General features: G+C 39.6%; 1 protein-coding gene across 1 annotated transcript in view; it reads right to left on the bottom strand.

Moving 5' to 3' along the window:
• Positions 1-17,536, bottom strand: part of reep3a (receptor accessory protein 3a) — a 40,055-nt gene extending 22,519 nt beyond the window's left edge. The window contains exons 1-5 of the mRNA XM_048270164.1: positions 17,086-17,536; positions 14,750-14,822; positions 12,304-12,380; positions 11,800-11,920; positions 4,444-4,557 (exon numbers count right to left, since the gene is read on the bottom strand). Coding sequence (XP_048126121.1) covers positions 4,444-4,557; positions 11,800-11,920; positions 12,304-12,380; positions 14,750-14,822; positions 17,086-17,117 — 417 coding nt within the window. The 5' untranslated portion in view covers positions 17,118-17,536. The remainder of the gene's footprint in view (positions 1-4,443; positions 4,558-11,799; positions 11,921-12,303; positions 12,381-14,749; positions 14,823-17,085) is intronic.
• Between the last annotated feature and the right edge of the window lie 1,858 nt (positions 17,537-19,394).

Genomic DNA, 19,394 nt, shown 5'->3' with positions numbered 1-19,394 from the left:
ATAGATGATAGATAGGCTAGATCAGTGGTCCCCAGCTCACTATGCCCAGCTCACTATGCCTGGCTCTAAGAGAGGGCCAGAGATTCGGAGTATATTAGTAAACATAAATAGCTTAGTGCTGTGAACAACAGCAGTCTACCTTAGTTGAATATTCCATTACATTTAATCATAGGCTACTGCAATGTAATACCATTATTAGCTGTGTTTATATTGCCATCATGCCATATCAGTTTAAAATGTAGCTCAAATGAAATAATACTAATAAAAAGACTTTAACATTCCCAAAAGTATTAGCAGGGAGTCCCAAAAGTGTATTTTATCCAAAATGTGTGAACTCTGAACTCTGTGTATTTGCATACACAGCTCAAGTTGTGAACAAGCAATATCCTACAAATAATTTGAAGTTCTCAAACTATGAGAGTTTTATGAAGTGCAGGCAAAAACATCTGAAATGACCACTTTCACTCACCTGATAAGAACTTGTGTTTTGTATGAACATTTGAACGAGTGAATAAAAAATAGAAATAATTATCCCAGAAATATGACCTGACTTAGTTAGTTATTAAAAATTTATTGATACACTTCTAGAATACTTTGAGCACTAATGCAGTCAGCCTCTTGCATTGTTTGCAGGCCACGTTTCATTCCGTTTTCGATGGCAAACGCAAAACAGCGCCAAAACAACCACCAGTGGACAAAAAGAGTATTACATGTGTACTGTTAAGACTCGCCATAGAGAATGAATGGGGGAAATTACGGAAGTTATAGTTTGACGATGTACTCCCATGCGGGCCAAATGCTATATACCGCGGACATGTTTTGGGGGGCCACCCAAAATGAGGTGGCGGGCCGTAGTTTGGGGACCACTGGGCTAGATAGATTGATAGATAGCCTACTTAATTAACGCTTGGTGAAACAGCATGGAGTGGATGTTTTCGGTTCAGATTAGGGGTGGGCGATATGGACAAAAAATAATATCTTGATATTTTTTGTGATTTTGACGATAACGATAATTAGTCGATATCCTTTTAAAAAAATTGTAGAAGTCTGAATTACTTTACAGCTCATTATTTATGTGTGACTTTTTAACCAAATCAACCAATGCATTGTGACTCTATGACACATTTCCAATTTTGCCCACTTGTGTGTGTGGTAATGACATGGTCTAGCCAGCTACATTAAAGAAGATGACTAGGCCTAACAGTTTCCCAAGAGAAAGTCTGAAGCTGAAGTTCCTTTCAAAAACCTTACTTAGGATTCACTGTAAAACTAAGCAGACCAACAGAGTATATCTAGTTATTTCCTTCGATGTTATGTTTAAGAGAAATCATGTAGGCTAGCATTCCAAGTTACAGAATAGAAACTAATGGGTTAGCTTATGGCTAATGTATATGAGAAATCCCATAGAGATGCTAACGGTTAGCATAATCGATACACGAGATATTTAGAGCCTAACTTCAGTCCATTTACAAAAGGGTTACATGAGAAGAGTTATTTGTTTACAACTGACTATTAAAATACTCAAAGGCAAATGTTTTCTCTCCATATAATACCATGTAGGAAAAAGTGTGACTGTCTCATTAATGCTACGTGAACAGAAGTAGCTGCACAAAATCCCAAGTAGGCTACGCCTGGATCTCGCTACACAAAATAAACATTAGGCCTCATGTAGACAACGCGTGGACCCCCTAGCGATCATGTGACACTTACTCTGCTGCAACGGGGCTTCTCTTGCATACACCTCCTGGATTTAGTGAATGTAGGGGGTTTCAATGCGTAATTTTGAGTGTTTTTTCCCCATAAGTAATTTAAATACTCAATAATGTAAATTTGCATCGTTAAAACAACAATCACGATATTATCGCAGACGATATATATCGCCCACCCCTAGTTCAGATGCTTGTTTTCCTTTTTGAGTATATAATGAATCCAAAACTTTACTTGAAAACTTTAGACATTTACTGCCATTTATGGACATCTTGACTCCGCCATCGCGGCAGCTAAATTCAGAATGTAACACGATTCACGCGCTAGTGGTGTGCTTCCTGAACAACGGTCCGTGTGGAACAATCAGATCCCCATGCGTATAGTGCGCGTCATAGGAATTTAACGAGGCTTCGAGGCAGGGTTTTTGCCTCGAGTAATTTTTGTAATCGAGTTATTCGAGTAACTCGATGAATCGTTTCAGCCCTACTGCAAACCATCCGCTAGCTGCCTGTGCCCCACTGTAAAAAATTCAGTCTCTGTGGACAGCCCAGGCTCCAAAAACGGCAACAAAAACAACTTGGTCCAACCTGGACCATAAAAACATAGCAAACTGTTCCAGTAAATCACCTACGAGATGCGCGTTTAGGAGAGTTTCAATTGCATGGGAGGGAGGGGGAGGGAGTAGCGAGCTAGCTCTCTGTTTTGTTTGAATGTTAACAGAAGTGATGTTACCAAACATCGCTTAGAGCGCCTTTAAGAAATAAATGGCCATCGTTACAGTGAACCTTTAATTAAGCAAAAAAAGGCCCACCGTTTTTTAGGGTCATTTCAGGAAGCACCACTACATGAAACTGTATGACCCTGCCTGTTTGTGAATGATCAGTTAGTCCTTACAAGTCGATTATCAAATTCAGCTAAAACTACTGTCACTGGACACAAAAGAGAGTTTGGTAATTGCCTTGTAAGGACTTTCTTATCACAAGATGGCGGCGACCGGAATAATAGTAAGGTAATGCACTGACAGTCCTATACCCTCTCTTTACACATACAAAGGTAAAAATGTGCAGAGGCTCTCTCCATAATAGCATAGATGTGTAATGTTTTTTTAGCATAGTTAATTGCTTATAAGAGAGATTTACTTTGATGTAGTGAAGCTGCCCCAAAGGCTATGCTATATGCTATTGCTATGCTATTGAGTTGTAAATGCATATTCCGGTCTTAAAGCAACACCAAAGAACTTTCCCTCTGTCGCACGCACGCTATTTGTTTATCCAGCACCGGCTTTGCAAATAACAATGTCCACAGACATTGAAGGTAGAATATGTTGCATGATTTATGAAAGTACGATGTATTGCGCCATCAAACGCAAGTCAAATGTATAGTTTCTTATGTCTCATTCCATCGAACTACAGATCCGCTACCCGATCTGGCAAACTTACATAGTGCGGTTATAACCGATAGAGGGCTGCGAAGCGAATGCAGAAGTGTCGTTCACCCTGTTACAAGTTGATGAACCACTGAAACGATTTTGGAAACATTATTTTAAGGTACAAAAAACACTTTGGTGCTGCTTTAAGGAAGTGGTATGCTCCTCCATGCAAATTTGCGCGCGGCAAAGGCGTGAAAGACTATACCAGGCTTATTAGGCCCCGTCTACACGGAAACAATGAAAATGGTATTTTGGTGAAAACGCAATGGTTTGTATCGTTTTGGCCTTTCATCCACACAACAAAGACGATTTTAGGTGCCCGAAAACACACTTTTTTGAAAACGGGTTCCAGAGTGAGAATTTTTGGGAGGCTGCCCTGGCAAAACCCAACTTTTTAAAAATGCTGATGTCACAGACCTGATGAAACAGGACATATAGCGTTTTCACTTGTTTTAGAGTTTTTGTGTGGATGAGGTCATTTCTGAAACAATGCAATGTGTCTTACTGAAAACTGCCGATTAATGTTGTTTTGGTTTACACTCATTATCATCAAAAAATAAACCCTAGGTTGATCTTAGACCAGAGTAGTCCTTTAACAATTAACCAAATGTAACGGAGGCAGACTGAGCTAGCGTGCTAGTCACAGCCCTAATCTTCAGAACGCTTCTAACCGCTGAGTTGGAAGCCTGGGCTTTTAGCTCAGTGGTTAGAGCGTTCGTCTCCCATGCCGGTGTGTGTGTGTGTCAAGGTGGCGGGTTCAAGGCCCGTTAGCGGCGAACGAACCGACCTTGTGACACAAACATGATAATGTGTTGATACTGCAACACATGCAACGCTGCAAACATGGTCTCACAACACATACATTGTTATAATATGTTACTAGTTATTTAAAAGTAATAGCTAGGCCAAAAAAATGAATTAATTGCTCAAAGGTTGGAGATCTGTCCCAGTTAGACATCTGTGTAGGATTTAAGGCAATGCATCAGAAAAAAAACTGAGTACACCATGGAAAAAAACAAGAAACAGATTTTAAGAATTAGAATTGCCTCATTGAGAGGTATGTAGACAGATGACTGTTACACACATTTTATTGACATGAAATGAAATGCATTCAACACATTCAATGATTAAAACTAATCATGTACAAGTTGGGCAAGTAAAGGCATCAGATTATTTACAGTATGCAAACACAGTCATCAAAGTACAGCCACATACATCACCGTCAATGTGAATGTATGATCCATAGGATGCATGGGACTTGTGCATGAGTGTGTATCTATGTTTGTCTGATTCTGATTGTGTCTTACCTTGACAGCTGCAGACACAGCAGCAGTGGCAGCGATGCTAAGGCCTTGCCTGCCAAAGCTCACCATGGTCTCGTAGCTGCGCTCTTTGGCCTGAACGATGTAATCATCAATCTCCTGTTTTAATGATAGCAAACAGAATGCCGTTGGAGAAGTTCACTTCCTGTTACACAAAACTCACTGTACTAAACATGGCTCAGCACAGTTACACAGTGACCTTTTAATATTCCTCTGATTGATACAGAAAAGATGTAAAAACTCCAGTTTGGTCCATACTTTGCATTATCAGTTGCAATGAAACCTGCCAGATGTTGTTTGAATGTCTGAGTTTAAATCCTACTTATTTTTACTAATTCAAGCGAGAATTGGAGGGGACAATAGATTTACACCTTAAGGGCACAGTTTGGATCCTTTTATTTGCAGGCATGAAAACAGGTCAGGGGTGAAAAAGGTGAGAAGGGCGCGCAAAGAGCGAAATGGCCGTTTCATAGCAACACAAGCGCGAGTGACATTGTTGCCAATAGTGCATAGCTTCCATGGAGTATGAAGTTGCCTAAAACCAAAGATTTATAAAGAAAACAAACTACAAAATTACACATTTTTACAAAAAAATACCTTTATTTCTTCTTTTTTGGCTTGGGCCTAAGTGTGAAGGGGCCCACTTGCGCTGTTTGGCAACATGCTTCAGCCTGGCCCTCCTCTCCTCCTCAGTAATCTACATGAGTTTTCTTTCTTTCTTTCTTTCTTTCTTTGTGCCTGAAGTTCAGACATTTCTGAAGATTTCATAGGCCTAATTGGCACTTCATAGTAGAGTATTAGAATAAGTCTGAATAAGATACGTCTGAATATTTGTTGGACCAAACCAGGTAATAAATAAACTTGGGTAGGGTAGACTAGGCTTTAATTTGTAAAATTGGTTTGAAATGTTTTAACCTGCAGCCTAGGCTACTTACAGATTGTGGCATTGTGCTAGTGTGTTTAACCAACCAATGAAGTTGTGTGAACAGTGTTCCAGTACATGTTAAACCCTGTAGACACAGACTAGGCCTAGGTCTACTGATCAGGCCACTGAACGTTTCTTGAAAGACAGCATTACCATGTCAAACACTGCTTTTGTCTCTGAACTCGACAAAACGCACCAGCCCAGTTTAGGACCATTTAATTCAACTATTTAGTTATTCACATTAGCCTTTGCTATACTGATAAAGTATGCCGATTTGCTTCACCTTTTGTCGATCTAGATGGCTCAAACAGCCTATGCTACGTTGCTACACCAATCTCAACGTTTTTTTCTGACAGAAGTTGAAAGTTTCAACTAGCCCACCTGTGACATCAATAAGCATCTCTCCTGGCCGGGCTCACATTCCAGCTGACATTTCAGACGCATATGTAGTCACACAGACAGGGAGGCTATTCCAGCGCAAGCGTTCTGTTCGCGTTGCATCCGCGGCAAAAAAATTAGCTTCCACTGTTTAATAGACTAAATGCATAGGGGCTGCATTCACATAATCGTTGCTGGATCAGACAAGTTTTTAATTGGGCTCTTGTCTTACAACGCAACAAGTTGCGTTTGCGTATCTGCGCGTGATTTGTAAACTCAGTTGTAACCCCCCCCCCCCCAATATTTTCTCATCGGATCTGCGCGAACCACGTAAGTCCCCTATTTTGGATTCAAAACGGCGAATTTTGCCGAAAGGTGAGGAGTTTTCATGCCTGTATTTGACATTTGGGTCATTCCACGCCAACTCAGCCACCCATATACATGACACCTCTCAGATTTTGAAAAGCGATGAAAATATGGCTTATGTTACCAAACAAGGGAATCTGAAGTTTCAGGTCAATATCTCAAACGGTTTGCCCGTGGCGTCCATTTGAATTTCGGGTGCCACAGCCCTAATTGACACATTGGAATTTCACATTTCATCTTTTGCCATTTTTGGAAGCCCATAACATCTGTTCTAATAGTGGTAGAAGGCTGGAAGCCTAGTTCATTGTAGCCTGTACTACACAATTCTGGAGGCAGAATCAACATTCCTTACTGTTTGGGTGAGAGGTGGATCATCAAAGTCCTAAAAAATGTTGAAGGCATGTGTGATATTTCACATTTTGGGTGGCCTTAGCACCACAATTAATGATCATATTTATTCTAAACAGGATTATTTGTTATCTATGGGAACCTTGCACTTGCCAAAATGAATTTGAAGGGTATGGTACCACTGGTGGGGGTTTTATGGGGGTCCAAAAACCCTCTCCAGCAGAGGTGACTCTTTTGGAACCCAATATTTGGACCCCCAAATGACCATGTGGGCACTTGATGATCCTAATGGGATTCATACCAGATAAAGATACATATTTGTTCTTTCTTTTAATGAAATAACATTTTTGACTATGAAGCTCCATAATATGAATTTTATTCTTCATAATGCACCATTTTGGACATTGTTTCCTTAAGTCTGTAATGTAGATCAGAGAGAATTTAGTGACGATAAAGCATGAAAATAGTGGAAATAACTTAGTATTATGTTCAGTTCAACAATTAAAGGAAAATTCCGGTTTTTAGCACTTTAAGGCCCTTTTCTGGTTTGTTTTGGATGAACTAGAGCATACGGGCATACTGTAGTAGGCTACTCAAACATGTCCTAAAACAATCCTTAACGTTCGTTTTCAAAACTGTGCAACTCACCGAGTGGTTAGTGGTGTTCGTTCCAAAACAAGTAGCGTAGCGAAATACAGTTTCTGTCGTCTTTTATTTGGCATTTTGTAAAATCCCATTGATTTCTGTCATTGCACGTTGATATTACTGCGCCACCGTCTATGCTTCAGGTTCAAATACGAATCATACATTGCGCCGATATATTTGCTTTTAATAGTCAACGAACACCACTAACCACTTGTGAGTTGCACAGTTTTGAAAACGAACGTTAAGGGTTGTTTTAGGACATGTTTGAGTAGCCTACTACAGTATGCCCATTGCCAGCCACCCTGAGAAGTGAAAAGGCGATTCAAAACGAGTCAGAAAAGTCGAGACAGGACCAATCGTCAAAATTTCGGTGTCCACCACTCTAGTTCATCCAAAACAAACCAGAAACCAGAGTGCTAAAAAGTGCTAAAAACCGGAAATTTCCTTTAAATACGGAGACTGTCACGGATTAACCCCTTATCCCCCATGAAAGAGACCCGCCATCAAACTTTTAAAGAACTAAATAGTAAGAATCTTGTAAGTGTAAGAATTTTTCCTTGCCCCTGTCACTCTCCAAATAAAATGTAATTGAAAATCAAATTGAATAATGTCTTTAACTATTTTTTGTGGAATTGTGGAAGCAGTGGCATAATTTTGTCATGGTCCTTTTGGTCAAGTTTGTATTGGCGAGCACTGCGTCCATAGATGTCTGGCACACTGACACAACAAATGATATGTTGGAATGGCACCCAACAGGGGATCTATCTTTGGTCCGATGGCCATGTGAGGATGTTGTTGACACACGTCACCATGTTCATCTGAACGTTCAACAATGTTTCCAATGAACCAGTCATCATCATAGATACAGGCAATGTATTTTCCTGGCTGGAAAATTGAGTTTTCATCCGAAAAATGATATTTTGCAGTTTCAGAAAACAATTCCGCCACAGACCAGGAACCTCATGGTCTAAAGTCAGTGGTGCAAATTCAGATGCTATTTTAAGAGCACATGCATGTCCACAGGCCTGCAGAAATGAATGCTATGCACACCGATCTACAGACACCCTGTGCACAGATGGAAACATTCAAAGCCTTGATAATATTTGTCAATTTCCCGGTTTTGTTCGTGCATTGGTCAACTAAAAATTTAGCAGCCTATATAGTACATCTACATGCAATATCTTTACAACAACAACGCCTAATTACGACCTATTAATTTGGACAACTTTATACAGCCCTTTAAAGGCTAAAGATACCTTTAGTTTTGTTCCAATTTACCGTTGTGTATGGCTTTAAACATCGTGTGCGCTTTAACATCAGCCTATAAGCATTATTCTAGCTGCGCTAAGGTTTTGACAAGCACCACAATTTTGCCTACCTTGTTGTAGCCCATCTGAAATAACTCCAAACTTTGCTTTGTTCCCTCCATCCTTTCGTTGTTTTCAAAAAATGTTTTATATCCATGATGGCCTTGAAGTCTTGAGTTTGTGAATTCGCTTAAATAAGCTTATTATGTGCTGTTAACCAGCAACCATAGACAGTAAAAGAAAGCAGCAAATAAAATGTAATTGAAAATCAAATTGAATAATGTCTTTAACTATTTTTTGTGGAATTGTGGAAGCAGTGGCATAATTTTGTCATGGTCCTTTTGGTCAAGTTTGTATTGGCGAGCACTGCGTCCATAGATGTCTGACACACTGACACAACAAATGATATGTTGGAATGGCACCCAATTGCCTTGGCTACAATTTCTGTAGTTGCTGCGTCCATTCATTGTTATTCTCTCTCCTGCTCAAACAAAAGTTGTGCGTGCCTTAAGTTGATGATAACGTGTTTACAAACTCTACTTTACATAAAATATTGTAAATAGCCTATTGTCATGCAGTTAATGGGATACTGTGCAGGGCTGGAAAGGTCAACTTAAAAACTGTTTCTGTTGCCTGATGGTAAGGTACAGCTGTAACTTACACCTGCAGGAGCGCTTGCTTGGGCGCCTGTGTTGTGCAATGCACTTTGCTCCTCTCATCTATACGACGCAGTTCCCATTTCTCCAAACCATACATAATTACAAGGACAAATATTGCTACACGAGGGAAATCAGTGTGGTGTCCGATGTGAAAAATAGGTATAAATCTAAGCGTACACATTTCCACGAATCAATCAATGGATGTGTTGATGACATAAATTAGGAAATATTAGAGGACTTAATGAGACGTGATGTTGAACTGCATGCCAATGCCATTTAACCCAAATGCCCCAGCAGCAGCACGGGAGAGGAGAACTTATCTGACAGATCTGCATTGTCTATACTCTATAGTGAGGTAGATTACATTGCAAAAATATCACCATGCATTCATAACCTCGTGATTCAGTGAGAGTGATCCCAAAACATCGGAAAGTGACATTTCTGTATTCCGCCTGGCAATTCCGCCATCATAATAGCAATCCGCTATGGAACAAGCGTGCCTGTTGTTAAAGGGAATGTGAGATGACGCTCTGATTGATTTGTTGCACGTTACGCCCAAACCACACCCATGATTAATGTAGCTACTTCAGACCACCCCATTTTAGATTTGCGTCGGGCGCAACATGCTCATGATCCCATGATCATGATCCCGCCGGTAATATAGAAACAGCGCCCAAGATCCGCCCACAAAGCGATTTGCGCGAAGTCAATTGCGCTAAAGTGCAAAATATAGCCCAAAGACACTATTCAATTTAATTTTCAATTGACAGCGGCAAGGAAAAACTCTTACACTATGTAACATTCTTGTTATTTAGTTCTTTAAAAGTTTGATGGCGGGTCTCTTTCATGGGGGATAAGGGGTTAATCCGTGACAGTCTCAGTATTTAATTGTTTGCCATCACTGAGCATAATACTAAGTTATTTCCACTATTTTCATGCTTTATCATTAATAAATTATCCCTGATCTACATTCCAGACTTCTGGAAACAATGTGAAGAATAAAATTCACATTATGGAGCTTCATAGTCAAAAATGTTATTTCATTAAAAGAAAGAACAAATATGTATCTTTATCTGGTATAAATCCCATTAGGATCATCAAGTGCCCACATGGTCATTTGGGGGTCCAAATATGGGGTTCCAAAAGAGTCAACTCTGCCGGAGAGGGTTTTTGGACCCCCATAAAACCCCCATTAATGGTACCATACCCTTCAAATTCATTTTGGCAAGAGCAAGGTTCCCACATATAACAAATAATCCTGTTTAGAATAAATATGATCATTAATTGTGGTGCTAAGGCCACCCAAAAAGTGAAAAATCACACATGCCGTCAAAATTTTTTAGGACTTTGGTGATCCACCTCTCACTCTCACAACAGTAAGGAATGTTGATTCTGCCTCTGGCTACAATGAACTACCACACCAGTTTCCAGCCTTCTACCACTATTAGAACAAACATTATGGGCTTCCAAAAATGCCAAAAGCAGGGCTCCGAACCGGTTCAAGGAACGATAACGAAAACCGAAAACGAACGGAATTTTACGGAATTTTACGAGGAGCGGAAACGGAAACGAAAACAAAATGGTCTTCAACTGTTCCGGAACAGAAACGTTATTCTGAAATCCATAAAACCGGTTAATAACGTTTTTTTTACGTTCTCTATATAACAGCCTAATAATTTGATTTCTGCAGTTTGAAAAGAAAAAAATAACGAATAAATGGACCTTTGGTCCAAATGTGTATATTTTGTCTTGCTGTTGTAATGTAACCTATCCGTCTGCCACTTCGGATCTTAGGCCAGCTCGTAGCGTAGGCTACTGAAACTGATTTGGAAATTGTTTGTAGCCTATGTGTAATAGCCTATTTTGCCTGTCCACGCCTTAAAGTCGGGATTTAAAATGTTTGCGTAATTATAGCCTATTCTATGTAGAAGAGTTAAACGGGAAATTTGAGATAGGCCTTGTCAGCAACAGACAGGTTTGTTTATAAACAGGGTTGGAATTATAGCGCAAGCCTTTGAAGATCTCCATATGGATAAAACTTAGGCTACAACCAGGTAAGGAGTTTAGCACGTATCCAGAAATATTTTTGATAAGAAATTATTTATAGCATAGGTTAGGCATACAGTAAGCCTGTAGGCTATGGGATGGATAGCCCATCTGAATGTTTTGGATGCATACTGTGATTTATTATTTTTGGGCATAGCTACGGTATAGGCTAATTTAAGGGGACATAATGAGTAGCCTACGCCTATTCTAAGGTAAAGTCCACAAAAATAGACTTAATAGGCCCGCCAAACACTGCCGAACTTTAAGAACGAGCGATATTTTATGTTCGAACGGTTCAGGACCGATATGTTGGTGGCGAAACGCATGCAAGAACGAAAACGTTAAACATAGGCCTACCTGAACCGTTCGGAACGGAACGTTTAAAAAATAATTTTGTTTTCAAGCCCTGGCCAAAAGATGAAATGTGAAATTCCAATGTGTCAATTAGGGCCGTGGCACCCGAAATTCAAATGGACGCCACTGGCAAACCGTTTGAGATATTGACCTGAAACTTCAGATTCCCTCGTTTGGTAACATAAGGCATATTTTTCACTGCTTTTCAGTAAAATCTGAGAGGTACCATGTACATGATACCCCGATATTGGTTGTTTTCACATGGAATGACCCATTTTCAAGCACAGCTATGTGATGGAACTGGCGGTCTTACTCTTTCCTTGGAGGCCAGAAGAGGATGCAGGAACTTCCTGTAAATGAGGCTGGCCCCTCTGGTGTATGGAGACAGCAGCCAGATCACAAAGGCCACCTTCAGCTCGTAATACAGAGGAAACCTGCAAAACACAACGTCCATTTGCCCTTTAACACCTCTGTACATGGTATACTTTCCATAACCCACTTCTACACATTCCATTGTTATTGTATGTTATTTATCTGTTTTTCCTTGCTTGCCAGACCTAATGATTTGCTAGTAAAACGCCACTATTCTCATGTACTATTGCAGAAATACAAAACCATTATACAAAATTTATAATCAATTCACCTATATGGACACACCAAATATGTATCGATCTTCAACGTATATAACAGATAAACACGATACAACTCTTTAGCCACTCCTAGTTAGTAAAATGGCTATCTATAACTACCATTTTAACAAAAACAATGGGCCTGTCTGATGATCAAACAATCAATTGCCAAGCCCATTCAATCTTACCATGATAAGGAGGTGTCTGTGATGGTTTCAACAACAGTGTAGAGGGCATAGACGATCCAGTACATCATCCAGCGTACCTGTCAGATCATAAGCAGCAGCCTGAATTACCAGATGGTCATGAGACTTTCATGAGTGTACCCTAGATGTCTCGTTCAGCATGGCCTGTGGCCTCAAACAGAGCACATGAGCACTTTTCCCTCGCATTCCAATCTGAGGGGCTTTGTTCAAAGGGTATTTTGCAGATATGAGACCTTGTGAGTTTCATAGCATCTCACACCAACACTCTTCTGCAAACCAAAACTGTGGACTGTGGAATGAATATTGAATCAAACCCTAACAAACATTCTTTCCACATAGTAAATTACCCGCATACTTAATTCGATCTGAGATCTGAAATGCAGCTCTACAACTCATTTTAAGTTCCCTGGAAAAACAGACCGTTTTTATCTGAATATTAACTATTCAGTATTGCATTATTGTAATTACTTTTGTTAAATCCAAAAACCAAAAAATGAATTAAACCTGCATAATATCACAACATGAAAAAAAAGCTAAATGGCTCTTTCCTGGCACTTGCGTAATATGTTTAGTTACTGTACACTGTGAGGGATCCACCCAACATTAGCCTATCACCTTCTGTTCTCAGAGACAAAAAAATGTCTTGCATGGCGAGATGTATGTAACATGTGTAGATGTGTAACAGCTTCATGTCCAATGGAATGATGGTGCCAACATGTGTCCCTAGGTTCACCAAACACAAACAGAGCCGAGAAGCTTACTATGCCTGCAGCCAATGGTGTGTGTGTGTGTGTCTGTGGAACACTGAGGAATCTGACGATGTGTGTGCGCTGGCTTGGAAAGAGCGCATCAGGGAGATTGGCTTTTATTTTAGTGACAGACAGGGCCTGACGCACCTAGACTGAGGGTGAGGAGCCCGGCCAAGCGTGAAGGTGTAGCTGAGCCTCTTAGACCATGAGCAATTTCAGACTTCAAAGGAGGTTCACGGAAGTCTCTCTCTCTTTCTTTCTCTCTCTCTCTTTGTGTATGTGTGTGTGTGTGTGTATGTGTGTGTTTATATATACATCAGGGGCTGCAAGAGAGCTGTATAGAGCTTCATGGAGCAAATAATGAGCAATAATCTTGCCTTCTGGGAATAGGAACTTCCTAAGGGATTCCAGTGTAGGTCAAGTTTTCAAATAGAGAGTAGGGCTGGGATAAACGATTATTTTTTAAACGATTAATCTAGCGATTATTTTTTCGATGCATCGATTAATCTAACGATTCATTTTTTCAGTCCGATTCGATTTCGATTCGATTATCTCCCAATTAATTCACTAATAGCAACTTATCCATGTTTATTTACATATATGAATTCTTTAACATTGCAATATATGTTTATTGCTCTTAAGATTCCAAAATAAAAGACTATACAAGTGCAAAGTAATGCATTCTTAGTCAGAGGTAGCATTCAATAAAGTTCAGTAGTGTATGTCTAATTGAGTGCTTGTCATTTTAAGACGTTTGTGTGGGAATCCTTGCAATTAACATTAACACAGTTAAAAGGCTGCTGATGTGTGGATGCAATTCATAACGTAGTTAGTTCAAATAACGGTTCGTACTTCCTTTGGACAAGCACTTTTGAGTCTTGGAAAACACTTTACACTTCCATTTACATCGGGATTTTGCAAACATTCAGACTCAATAAAATGAGCCTGAGTAACGAATACAAGCAGCTGCAAGTAAGCATGCTAAACTTGACATCCAAAAAGTATTCTAACGTTAGCTTTGAAATACTGCTTGATTGCATACTGTAACTTAACTTAGTTTAGTCTCCTCAATGTACTATGTTGTGATAAGACCTTAGCAGAGTTTACTTTAACTTTAATGCTGTTAAAGTTAAAGTTTTGAAGAAATTTGCGCAGCATGGTCACGAAGCTAAGCGGATTTAATAGCAATTTAGCCCACTGTGTTCTATGCAGTGCTTCTATGTGGCAACAACAATCCTTCAACAATCGTGAATAATTTGTTAAATGCACATGCAGAGGAAGAGCAGCGGGCTCGTTACGAGAGAGAGCGGGCGGGGCGAGGAAAGGCTGTGTGAGTAAAAAGTGCAGCTCAATGAAATTATCTTATCTTTAATTTAAATAGTAGGACTATAACATAACATCAATGTGTGGTGCCCAGCCACAGATTAGTCAACGTATGGAAAACACTGAAGGTGTAAAATGAAAAATATTTAGCAGCACATGTTATGCTTGACGAATCGACTCTCATATGCGCGTCATATGACGCGTTGTCCCAGCCCTAATAGAGAGCTAACCAACTTCAATGGTCCAACAAAAGAAGGCACCCCTAACAGGAGTATATCAGGATCAGGGTCATAAAAAAGCATTAGAGAAGAGGGAGAAACTTGAAGCAAGTGATACCTGCCATTGAGCATACTTACATATTCTTTGACATTCTTGGTCCGGACAGCTTTGTAGGAGTAATATGCTGGATAGAGGGTTCCAAACCCAAGCCTATATGAGAAACAGATATTTATTACAATTATATTACATTTTGTCCAATCTGAACAACCATTAAAGTTCCTTAAAAAGAGTAGGCTTACATTATTTAATTCTACAGAAAGCATAAACATGTGACACATGGGGCAACATAACTCTTTCAGTGAACTTACAAGTCTGAAAGTGAATTAGGCTACATACATAGCCAATAAATGAAATCTATTACAAATAGCTTTCATGACCTTTGTCGGCAGGGCAACAGTACAGTACAGAAATGTAACAATAAAATCTTCTCCAGCTGACAATTAGAATACATCAGTTTTGGCTACACCACTTGAAACAAGACACCATTTACCATAAGTGACTTTGTCATACATAATCAACATGTTATTACTATGGTGAAAACCGTACTGTGTGATCCTGGCTAGAATGGGGTAGGTGGTGGGAATCAGGATGAGGGGTAGCTGGCAGAACTCCTTCTGTTACATAACTTGCACTCTCCACCCTAACATCTCAAGCTACCTAACCCCACAGCAAAGAGAGCAAGCTGTCTCCAAATGAGCATGAGTTCCCATGCACAACAGAAAGTTAACCTATGATTAACACACAACCACAACACACTCATTAGCCTACAACTGAGCTCTATTTTGTGCATTTAATTTATATACATATATATATATGTTGCTGGAACTATTCTGTCTTGGGAACTGACAACAGACTGCCTTCATGACATTACACAACAGACACAATGCTAGTCATGAATTCCCCATTAAGTCAGGTCAAGAAGTCAAGAACTTCAGGGCCCATCATGTGACGTTCTTCAACATGCATTGAGCAAAACAAAACACCACAACCAAAACAACTATTGGAGTAGCAGCACAGGGTGCATGCAGCCAACAAAAAAAACTTAACCATTGTGTGTTGATTAACTAAGCTAAGCTCACAAACATGATAACTTCATGCAGTGTGGCAAACGTTAGTCCTCTAATCAAAGCAATCGTTGCCATACTTTTAAACATCAAATTTCACACATCATTAAAATGACCTCTTAACATAGTTACTCCTTAAATGTAACGTTAACTTCACATACATATGAACAATGGAGGACACAATCTACATTGGGGGTTATGTACACGGTATACTTTACATTATCAACCTTTCACCTCACATGGGCACACCTAAAAGAACTAGGACAGGAAAGAGCCATTCTACTTCCAGTCACGTAAAATCATTTCAAATGTTCACTCAAACAGTTGGAAATATTGTCGCCTAACAACAGCGATTTCCAAACCACAACTTTATCCTCTTACTGCACACACTTCTGCTGCCTGTAGGTTTCACGTGAATGTGACATGTTATGACTTGTTAATGTCCCTGCTCGAATTGTTTAACGTTGCAGTGGCATTCTTCGTTGCAGTGGCGACACTGTGCTAACTGGGAAGGAAATCCACTTCCCATTACACGAAAACTTCCCATGTTTTCGTGTAATTTTTAAAAAGCTTTTAAAGATTGTTTTAAAGCCCCAAACTCTTGTCCTCGCACAAATCGAGCTCCATTGTGTCTGTATGTTGTTTTTTTTTATTTTTTAGAATGCCTGGCAAAGGAGCATTCTTTATATTTTGTAGCAAGAGAGCTAGCATCTAAAATAGGGTAACGTTAGGTTAGCGTTAACTGGCCAGTGTCCGCTGCAAGTAACGTTATACCAATGCATTATGATGTGTGCGTTCAGCAAATTGACAATCAATAAGACCAGACTAACAAACGCAACAATAAAAATCACTAAAGTCAAAGACCTATTAACGACAAATTGTAGCTTCATATTCACCAAACTTTCGCTAGCATCGAATTATTATGCATCTTTGGCTGTTAGTCTAGATACAGTTTTCGCTAACACTAACTGTTGTAGCTAGCCGTTTAAACCAAAACATGGAAAATTCTTTACACTTGCTTTAACCACATGTAACGTATTTAAAACAATAACAACTGTATAACCGTCATTGCCCCAGATTCACTTTAAGCTTTGTTATTGTAAGTTAATGTTCGTGGTACATAAACTTAGCTCGCTAACTCGAACTTGCACCCATGCGAATTGTAACGTTAGACATTCCTTGCAGACACATTTGCTAGAACGGTAAACGTTAATGTTAACCACCAGGAAAACTTGACTTCGTATAAGTAACTGAGTTTGTTTGCCATGCTCGGTTAACAGGTGTTAACTCTAAAATGTGTTTCAATCAACGTTTGCTTATGTTACTGACATTACATTTGTTTCACTTACACAACCGCTCGTGATATTATCCATGATACCATCCTTCCAAACTTGTGAAGTTAAAACCCCGTCTCTGATCAGATGGTTGATGCTTCTTGTTTGTTGATACTGTCCACTTAGAACTACGTAAATCCAACGTGAACCTGGCTATTTATCTATCTATCTAACGTTACGTTACCTAGCGTAGTCCCAAAAAGAAAGACCAGATAGCTAAAGAAAATAATCACAATTGAGTCTATAAAATAACGATATGGCAGTCAATAGAACGGAAATAAAACTAATGGATGCCTATTTATCCATCGACGACAACTGTGTTATAAACATCGTCTAACATTACTTCACAATGGAACTGACAGTCGCAGATCCTAGGCTACTACTTTGCCAGCTAGTTGGCTAGCTGATTTTCCATGTTAGACCAACATCCTCTACCACCACACTGCGAGATGGAACCAGCCCGAGCTTTCCCTGCCCAACCATGCATTGTGATGTGATTGGCTTTTTCAGCAAAATAACTCCACCCCTTGTTTCTATTGATTGGTTCTACATGTTTGCCTTAGCAATAACCAAATATAAGAAATGTCACCTACAGCCTACTCAACAAGGAAAACTAGCTTACATTTTGTTCTCAGTCAATTTTACATATTGTTAAGAATATAGTTATTCTCCATACTCCATAACCTTTGGTTGGGTGAATGCTGACTGGCTACAGGTTCCATCTAGGCCAACACTTTAGGTAGCCTAATTATCTATTGTTGAAGTTCTTCTCTGAATGAAGTTGAAAAGTATGATAATTAGCCTCTGCTAACATTAATTAATATGGGAAAAATGTATGTGGCAGTCATGCAAGTTTTCCCATTGTTTCTGAACAGTTTGTAAATAGACCTACTGTCCAGTCTCAATCGAGTGATTTTTCTACAGCTTTCTGGTACATTCCTAATCAACCACCAGTCTGTGTCGCTGACATGAATAACATTAAAGCGATGGTTCGGAGTAATTTCACCCTAGGGTCCTTTGCACCATGACCCCGAGCCAAACACCCTCCCAGAACCTGTTTTCCCTTGGTCGAACCCTGGTCGAGTAGCGCTGTCAGAAACTAATAACTTTCTGCAGGCGTAATGGAACCAACTTAGTATCTCGTAAATTACCTCACTAATAATGCCCTGAATGGTACGAAACTTCTACAGTAGTACAACTATGTTCTTTACTCATAAAACGAGGCATTGAAAAGTTTGTAAGTACACCAGGAGTTTATTTAAATAACACTTGTCTGATGGATGCTACTACCTGCTACTATTTACCACTGCGTCGACGTTACTTCGTGATTTGGGAAAAGCCTGTACAAGTCTTGGTAGGAAGCGATTACATCAAAGTTTTTTGGTATATCCAGTTTTTAATATTTTTTCCCGAAGTGTTTACAACTTAGTGTTAACTAATAATTGTTGCAAATTGGTACTACGAACAAAATATTACATTCCTGGATCTACATCCGTTTGCATGCTTCCTGCCAGGACCTTTACGGACTTTTCCCAAATCACAGAAGTAACGTTGACGCAGCGGTAAATAGTAGCAGATAGTAGCATCTATCAGGCAAGTGTTATTTTTATTTATTTATTTTTTAAGTATATATTTTTGGGGCTTTTTATGCCTTTAATTATAGGACAGTGGAGAGTGAGAGGAAGTGAATGGGAGAGAGAGCAGGGGTGGGATCCGAAAAGGACCACGGGGCGGGAATCGAACCCGGGTTGCCGGCTTACGATGTAGGTGCCCCAGCCAGTTGTGCCATAGCTGGGGCCAGGCAAGTGTTAGTTAAATAAACTCTTGGTGTACTTATAAACTTTTCAATGCCTCGTTTTATGAGTAAAGAACATAGTTGTGCTACTGTAGAAGTTTCGTACCATTCAGGGCATTATTAGTGGGGTAATTTACGAGATACTAAGTTGGTTCCATTACGCCTTCAGAAAGTCGTTTCTGACAGCGCTACTCGACCAGGCTTCGACCAAGGGAAAACAGGTTCTGGGAGGGTGTTTGGCTCGGGGTCATGGTGCAAAGGACCCTAGAGTAAAATTACTCCGAACCATCGCTTTAAACTTGCTACAAGAGTATTTTGTATCTGGTTTAGTATAATCAATAAGTCTAGGTAAAAAAATAGGCATAGGTGAAGTAGGTGAACATGTAGATATGGACTGTACCGCAGAGATAGCCTATTCTAAACTTGGATAAAAACATTTTTTTGTTTTTGTTTAAGCAATATTACAATTCTTCCATTCATATTGACATAATTCAGTGATACAATTACCGGTATTTACTTTTTCATCAAA

Source organism: Alosa alosa, chromosome 18 (assembly GCF_017589495.1).
Source record: "Alosa alosa isolate M-15738 ecotype Scorff River chromosome 18, AALO_Geno_1.1, whole genome shotgun sequence".
Lineage (NCBI taxonomy): Eukaryota > Metazoa > Chordata > Actinopteri > Clupeiformes > Clupeidae > Alosa > Alosa alosa.
This window is presented reverse-complemented; position numbering and strand designations above follow the sequence as displayed.